The sequence below is a fragment of the Microtus ochrogaster genome, chromosome X, assembly GCF_000317375.1.
Source record: "Microtus ochrogaster isolate Prairie Vole_2 chromosome X, MicOch1.0, whole genome shotgun sequence".
NCBI classification, from domain to species: domain Eukaryota; kingdom Metazoa; phylum Chordata; class Mammalia; order Rodentia; family Cricetidae; genus Microtus; species Microtus ochrogaster.
This window is the reverse complement of record NC_022026.1, coordinates 22,250,763-22,259,303: the sequence shown is the minus strand read 5'-3', so window position 1 is coordinate 22,259,303 and position 8,541 is coordinate 22,250,763. Positions and strand designations below refer to the sequence as shown.

General features: G+C 40.3%; 1 protein-coding gene across 2 annotated transcripts in view; it reads left to right on the top strand.

Moving 5' to 3' along the window:
- Ogt (O-linked N-acetylglucosamine (GlcNAc) transferase) overlaps positions 1-8,541 on the top strand; it is a 46,073-nt gene that overhangs the window by 7,982 nt on the left and 29,550 nt on the right. For both annotated transcript variants that reach the window (XM_005358560.3, XM_005358561.2), the window contains exons 4-5: positions 4,007-4,075; positions 7,484-7,600. In XM_005358560.3, coding sequence (XP_005358617.1) covers positions 4,007-4,075; positions 7,484-7,600 — 186 coding nt within the window. The remainder of the gene's footprint in view (positions 1-4,006; positions 4,076-7,483; positions 7,601-8,541) is intronic.

Here is an 8,541-nt window from a genome sequence, read left to right as displayed (position 1 = left end):
TTTTGGTTTTTTTTTCGAGACAGGGTTTCTCTGTAGCTTTGGAGCCTCTCCTGGAACTCCCTTGGTAGACCAGGCTGGCCTCGAACTCAGAGATCCGCCTGCCTCTGCCTCCCGAGTGCTGGGATTACAGGCGTGCGCCACCACCGCCCGCCTCCTTCTGTAATGTTATATGGCTTAATACATTTGCTGAAACTTCTAGCTTGTCATATTTTAAGGTGCTATTTCTTGTGTTCTTTCTCATGTTGCTTGTTAGAATTACCCATACTTGGCAATCCCTTTACAAATTATGCATACAGTTCTCCTTTGTGTGATAGCCGTGAGCCTGAGTGCGAAAGTTGTTGAGAAGTTGTTTCTGCTTTAATGGTAGATAACACAGTGCTGAGAGTGGCTGACATCCCATCATGTGTTACTGTCATGTTGATTTTGTTGTTTTGAGAGTCCCAGATAGCTGAAGTATGAGAAAACCTTCCGTTTCTATCTACTTCTCTCCATTCTGCTTTTTGTTAAGGTTGTCTGGCAACCGTCACATTTAAATATTCAAGTGCTTACTGTTGTGTCCAGTGCTTGGTGAGGAGATGGGGAATGTGTTCTGGAGGGGTTATCATGAGACAGACCTGATCCATAAAGGAAAAAGATTTAAGCTCCTCGGGTGATTATTGTTGGAGAGTATTAATCAGAAGACTCCCTTGAGAGGGTGCTTAGGACCTCAGCATTCTGTAGGAAGGTAAACAGCAAGTAGACTTCCCAGACTGAAGTGGTGACTCAAGTAGTAGTGAGGAGTGAGTGGAGCAGGGCAGAGTCAATTGGAAGATTTCAGAAGAATAAAGGCTGTGGAGTTTGAAGTTAATTTGAGAGGCAGTTGAGAACCACTGTAGGTTTTTCTTGGCCTGATTTTCCTCAATGTGTGCATATGTAGAGTGATGTCAAGGGGGTCCAGAGGTGGAACATTAAGAGGAAAGTCGGGAAGCAATTAGACTAGGACAGGAGGGATGGTTACATATGAACACCTTTTGGTTCCTTTAATCGTACTGTGTTTCCCTTGTTTTTGACTCCCTATTCCTTTATTAAGTCTCTACTCATCTATGAAGGCCCAGCTTAAATCTGTCCTTTGAGTGTGTATGTCTAATTTATTTTTCTTGGTTTTAGGTCTATTATTAAGTTAATGTTTCCATAAATATTAATTAGGGATGAACAGAGGAGTAAGGTTAAACAAAGTAATTCTCTTAGATACCATTTTGATTTGACAGATGAAGCAGAATTTGACACAAGGTTTTGAATGGACTTTTGTAGAATTGTAGTGTTTTTGTACTTTGTAGACATTTAAGTAATCTTATGTGTATTCATGTGTGTGTAGATTTGGATCTCATGATTTTGTTTATTTTATTATTTTGGTGTTTTAAATATTGTTGTTATGTATCTGTGTTGTTGTATCTGTGCACATGGAGGCCCGGAGGAGGTGTCAGATCCCCTGGAGCTGAAGTTATAGACAGCTTACAGTACTAGGAATTGAACTCAAGTCCTCTAGAAGAGTAGCATGTGCTCTTAACCATTTCTTCAGCCCTATTTTGGCATTTTTGAGACTAAGTCTCACTTAGTCTAGGCTGACCTTGAACTGACTGAGTAGCTGAGAATGACCTTGAATTCTTGATTATCTTTCTCCCACCTCCCAAGTGGGAGCACTTGCCATCATGCCACTTGACACCTGCCACCATGCCAGCTGAAAGTTGTTTCGTTTGTGTTTGTGGTACTAGGTACGCAAGGCCTTGTATCCCGGGCAAGTGGAGCTCTACTTTCAGCCACTCTACTAGTCCACTTAATAGGATATGTTTTGCCTTTTCCTAAAGTGGACTAATTATTTCACTGTAATCTTGAAGGTATTTATATTATCATTTTCTGGAGATCAAACCTAGGGCTTTTGACATACTGGTTAATTTTTTTCTACCAACTGACCTACATTGCCAGTCTATAAGATAATGATGAATCTAGATGATAATAACTAAATATAGTCATGCATCTTAAGAGTTCATGGAAACTAGCTGGTAAAATTATGTAATGGTGGGTAAAAATATATAGGTGGGGCAGGAGAGATGGCTCAGCTCTTCCAGAGGACCCAATTTCAAATTCCAGTACCAATGTCAGGCAGTTCACAGCCACCTGTAACTCCAGCTCCAGGAGAATGCAATAAGCCTCTGGGCTCTGAAGGTACCTACACTGATGTGCACACCCCATATTTGAAATTAAAAATAATAAAACATATCTTTAAAAATGCAGCTTTTAGTCAGTTATTGTGTTTCCGATTTTTGTGGCTTAGAACAGCCATAGAAATTGGTGAAGGTCTAAAGATACATACCACCCACTAAAAAATGGTAGAGGGAGCTTGGGTAAGCAGATTAGGTTTTTTAGACATAGCCCATCAGACAGAGGGCTACCTTGTTAAGGTTCAGAGGAGGAAACCTATACAAAATAGATAGCAAGATTATAGAATTCATTATTTCTCAAAATACAAATAGTATTCCAAAGTACTTAGACTAATTACAGAAGGCGATTAGTCGGTAATAAGATTATTGGTACCTGTGAATTGTTTTTGTGTTTTGCTTTTTTATTTATTCATGCACTATTTATCTATCCATTCATTCATTCATTCATCGTCAGAGTCTTGATTCTGTAGTGCAGGTTGGTCTAGAACTCCCTATGATATAACTGGGGTGAGGGTGGGCACCTGAATTTAGGACCATCTTCCTGCCTCAGTTTCCCAGGTGCTAGGATTACAGGTGTGTGTTACTGTCCCTGCTACATGAGAGGCTTTGAGGATTACTATCAGCCTGTGCTTAAGGCCACTAGAAGATAACCATACTTTTCCAAAGCATCAGTCACTGATTGAGGGACAGCACTAACTCAAGTAGATCGTGGAATTGTCCTAGTTTAGCCAGTCATTACCTTATTGGCAGACCTTTCAGTTCATCCAGTGAATGCCAGTAAACAATACAGAGTCAGTTTATCAGTAAAACTAACTACTAATTCTGGAAACCAATATACAGTTGCTGGAAGAATAATATACATGGTAATTCTTTGGAATATTTAATAAAATTTTACTTTGTAGGATTTAATTTAAGGTTCTTTCACCCACATAACAGTTTGGGATGATAAACGTGCATCATATTGCCATTATCTCTGCTTGTTATTGACTGATAGATTCTTACTGTCTGTTGAGCATGTCCTCCTGAACGGACTGTTGAGTCGGACTAGCAGCACAGTTGAGCTGCTAATAAAACGCAGAGTCAGCCGCTTTTCATTATTCGCCCACTCAGCTCTGATGGTACTTAATACTAATGAGTAATCTAGTGGCAGGTGCAGGACTGAGGCTATGGTTGGATGGTAATCCTTCTGCCTAGGCATGAAATGAAATCAAGGTTTCTAAATAAGCCTGAGAGCCAAAGGGTAGGTTTGTTGACAGGTAATCACTTGCTAAGTGCAGTGCTGTTTTTCCTGCTGTGGAAAATTTCTGGTCCTTGATACAGGAATGATTCATCATAACCTTGAATAAAACAGTTGAATAAATATTCAATCATTTTTTCCTACGGGTGACATTTGGAGAGGAGAGAGGCTCTAGAAAGGTCTTGTAGTCTTGTGTTTGAAACTGATGAGGCCAAATGCATTTGAAAGAATGTTAGACAATAGTGTCACAGATCTCCCAGCCAGAATGGAGCAGCAGCTGATAACAAAACACATATCTGTGCAGCCAAAGATAGTATTCAGACTAAGGAAGAGCAATAAATTCTGTAAATATCTTATAAGTTCTGGTTGGATTTGTCCCCCTCAGGCTCCTTTTGTATTTTCTGGGAATTAGAATAGGAGGAGTTGGGAGCCTGTGCTTAAATTTAAGTGCTGCATTAAACTGACAAGAAAATGGCAGCGCTAGATGTGTAGAAGTGATGTTGGGATTTTGTTTTTTTTTTTTTTTTTTGAGAAAACAATATAATTAATACTACTATCTCTGGGTTTATAGGATTTGTACTGTGTTCGTAGTGACCTGGGGAACCTGCTCAAAGCCCTGGGTCGCTTGGAAGAAGCCAAGGTAGGTGTTTGCTAGAACATACTTAAGCATTAGTTATGAAAACCTGTACCTTTTGCCAAGTCTTCAACTCTTCATTGAGCTATCTTCACAAAATAGTCCTATGAAACTGAGGAAAACGTCAGCATGACTTGCCTCAGACTAGAGCAGGACCAGGCTTTGGCATATCTGTTCTAAATCTGGGGGTAAAGCAAGAACATGAGCATTGTGGAGCCTTCTGCTGAGCTAGATCATCTTTATAACAATGGGCTCCGTCATGACCTATGTGGGAATCAATAACATTCCTTCAAATCTGAGGCTTGCCTGCTAGTGATTTTTGGCTCAAGACGCCTATATAATGCAGGTGCCATTGAAAAAGCTGCTCTTCTAAGTCCTTTGTGGCTTGTAAGTGGAGAAGAATTTCATCCAATGTTACCCTGTAATACTGGCATTTAAAATTCTTATTTAACCTTCCTCCCTTCATCTTCCTCACCCTTTTTACAGTGGAAGAAAGGCTGTTAAAATATTGCAAATTAATAATTGGAACCTCCTGCTCCTCTTGTCCCCACTTCCTCCCCAAATTCCTTTCTCCTTTTTCCCCAATCCTAGTTGTCTACCTTCTTTTTCTTCCTCACTTCCTTCTTTTATCCCTCCCCACCCACCTCCTTAAAAAAAATGAGAAGGAAAAAGCTGGTTTGTTTGGAAATGGACTGATCGAAAGAAAACTTGCCAAAGTGGAAAGGTGGCTTTTAGCATTCTGTGTTTCCAAATAATGAATTTGAACTCTAGGTTGGGTTAATTAAAGCTTTTGGTATAATTTACAATTAAATTTATAAATGCAGTTGTCTTGTTACAAGCCACCTTACGCAATCGCGCTGCAGGGGTGAGGAGTGGGGAGAAACCAGAATGCTTCTGAAACTCCCACCTGTTGCTCTGAGCCCCACGCGCATGCTAATGCGTGGAGTGTATGCGCAGCGTAGCTGTCTGTTTGTTCATCCAGGGAGGGAGAAGGCTTTGCAGCACCACTTAATGTTAAAAGCACTAGTTTTAAGTGCAAAACTCATAAATTCTACCAACACTATGGATTAACCTTATGTAGGTTTCCAGCTGATTAACTATGTTGATTTCAATCTTAGCTGATAAAGCAATTGGTAATTTCTAGAACAAATATCTGATACGCTCCTATCAATTGTCACCCCACCAAGCGGACAGCTAACATGAATTGCACTTCACTGCAGCTTTAGACATCGGTTTAGGCTGAGACGTTGCGCCTGCCTTAGGTTGCTGACTTCTTTATTTCAGAGCTCTGGAGACACCTAGTTTGAAAAATGTCATTCTGGTTTTTTTTTTTTTTTTGGTTTTTATTTTTGTTTTTGTTTTTGTTTTTTGTTTTTTTTTTGTGAGAACTTAGTAAACCAGAAAATACTCTTGAGTGAAATGCAATGTGTTTCTTTTGTAATCAGTGCATTTGAAAATTCAAGCCAGCATACATTCCTAGTAGATGGCAGCAAAATTAAGTTGTCTTTGTAGAAAACGAAGAGCCTTTCTTCCAGCAAAAATCCCTGCTGTATGCAATAGCCCTGATTAACCCTCTCCCTTCTGCATGTTTCCCATGTTACAGACTTGAGACTGTCCTCATTCCCATATGTAATAGACATCCAAAGAATTTCAATTGCTTTGTTGAACTTTTACTAATGATCTTGTTTTTATTTTCTCTCTTGTTTTTGGTTTTTCACCATTGATATTGTATTTAGAAGGTTTCAGGTGGGTGAAACCTCCTATTCCATGCGTAAGGTGCCTCGCTGAAGGGAGCTCGAGGCCTGGATCTAGGGCAGACACACAACCTCCTCCTCCTCCTCTTCCAGCAAGGAACGCACCGAAAAGTCACATGATGAGAAATATGGTAACGGGTTTGTAACTGCCACAGCAAAACAATTTGCCTCCATGCCTGAATCTTCTGTCTTGTGGCTTCAGAAACAGCTTAAAATAATTTTATTTACAACAAGTTATGTAAAAGAATGTTTTATACTATAGCCACAATTCTGTCAAAAATAAGTAAAACTTAATTAAGATATTAAAATTATAAGATAATTTACTAGTAAAAGCTTCTAACTCTTCTTGTTGTTCATTTTTTTTCCTTTTTCTTCTTTGTTTGGATTGCAGCATTCTGCTCTTCTGATGATGCGCTGTGACCCTGCAGTAGCGCAAAGGCTGCGCAGCGTTAATGCGCATTGCGTGCGAATGAGCCCCTGTGAACGGTTGACTAGATGAGTAATCTGATTGACTGGCTCTCTCAGTCCTATTCTGTAGCCTTTTTGGATAAAATTGGGTTTTAACATACCTCCAGTCCAACTAATCTCATTAAGCAAATATTCTCTATGGGCCTGTCTAGTAGATTAATGGATCTGGTTGGCCGTTTGCTGCGTCTAGGGGTGTTCTATGGAGCGCAGCAGTTCGCAGCGTTTGCGCAGTGCGATGCTGTTAGGTGGCGCCAGCGATGTTTGCGCTTGCATTACAGGGACCTCAACCTAGGTGCAATCCTGTCATGTGAGGTTTTATTTTCTTCCTCCTCAGAAGAGAGGCGTGTGCTGTGAGTCTGCAGATTCTGAAACTTGAAGTCTGAATGATGACTGATTTGGCAGAAACATTTTTGTATGGCTCAGTAGCTTAATTTTAATCTTAAGGAAGGAGAACATTATTGTTGTGAGAAGCATTTTCCTCAACTCTTTTGGTTTTTTTAATGCTTGATTAGAGGTTGAAGGCTTTGGGAAGTTCTCTAGGAAACTTTTTGTTGTTTGCTTTGTCTCCTCTCCCACCCTCCAACTCACTTTGTAGCTGAGGATGATCTCAAATTTATGATCTCCTGCCTCCATCTTCCGAGTGCTCAGATTACAGGCCTGTGCCCCCCATACCCAGTTTAAGAAACCTGTTTTCTATTTTCCTGTTATTTGATTATAAAATTGGGTGCCTTTTTTGGTGTTGTTTTTTTCTGTGATATGTCTTAGCATTTCACAGAACACATTTTGGGAAATATGGGTTGGGGAAGCCTAGATTTCATGGTGCCCTGTCAAGTATCATCAGTCTCTAGAGCCCATAGGTGTTCAGATAAGAGGAGTATAGCGTTAGTGTTTAGCAGCACCCAACCTCCCAGATGAGTCCTATTATGAGGATTACTCTTTGGTTGGCAGAACTGAACATGGTGGTTTGCACTTGGGTTCTGGTGGCGCAGGCGCAGGAGCAGCCAGCTGTGGCAGCGCATTAGTTTTGGCGCAAGCGAGCCTATGCTGCAGGGTCACTTTTGGCTGGTCAGGGAAGAAATAATGATATCACCTTCTTCCCCCTCCCCAATCTTTTTTTTTTTCCCCTTTACAAATTTCCCCCTTTCCCCTTATCTCCTTCCCTTCTCGTCTTCTTTCATTAAACCCTCCTAAGGCATGTTATTTGAAAGCAATTGAGACGCAACCAAACTTTGCAGTAGCTTGGAGTAATCTCGGCTGTGTTTTCAATGCACAAGGGGAGATTTGGCTAGCAATTCATCACTTTGAAAAGGTTAGTCATTAATAATTGATATTTATAAAATGTTTATGTGTACAGAATGTTCTTACTAGAATAAAACAGTAGGCATTTGCTTAACCAGCTGTGTAATATTTTTGTTTTCTTGATAGTATTGCAGCATTTGCAGGTGGCATATAATATGACAGGTTTTTGAGATTTATATTGAAAATGCTTTTTTATTTATTATAATTTTTTTCTTTTGAGAGTGGGTTTCACTCTGTATAGAATGGCTTGGAATTTACTTTGTGGCTCAGGTTGGCCTTCAACCTAGTGGCAGTCCTTAAGCCTCCTGAGTGCACAAGTGAACTACCACATCTGGCTTTAAAATGACTCTTTTTCCTCAGAGTGAAGCGATAGTACGGCTTATAGAGGGATGTTTGCCACATGAGGGAGAATACTGGAGGGTTCAGAGTATCCTGCTGAAAAAGCTATTTCCAAGTCTAGAATAGGACACACTGCAGCATTGTCTGGAATAACTTGTCATAGCAGAAGGCAAGGAAGTATCTATTCACTTATTCATACACTTGACTTTCTCTTTTTTTCCGAGACAGGGTTTCTCTGTGGCTTTGGAGCCTGTCCTGGAACTCACTCTGTAGACCAAGCTGGCCTCCAACTCACAGAGATCCGCCTGTCTCTGCTTCCCAAGTGCTGGGATTAAAGATGTGTGCCACTACTACCCGGCTATCTTTATTTATTTATTTATTTATTTATTTATTTATTTATTTATTTAAAAAAAAAAAGGGCCCAATAGCTAAGTAAGGCTTTCAGTTTAACTCTTTAAGGACTCATTTACTTTTATGTGTGTGAGTGGAAGTATGTCTGTCACCATGTGTGTGTGCACTGCAGAGGCACTGGAGCTGGAGTTACAGATTGTGATCTACCATGTGGGTGCTGTGAGCTGAAACAGGGTTGGTTTTTTTTGGGGGGGGTGTTTC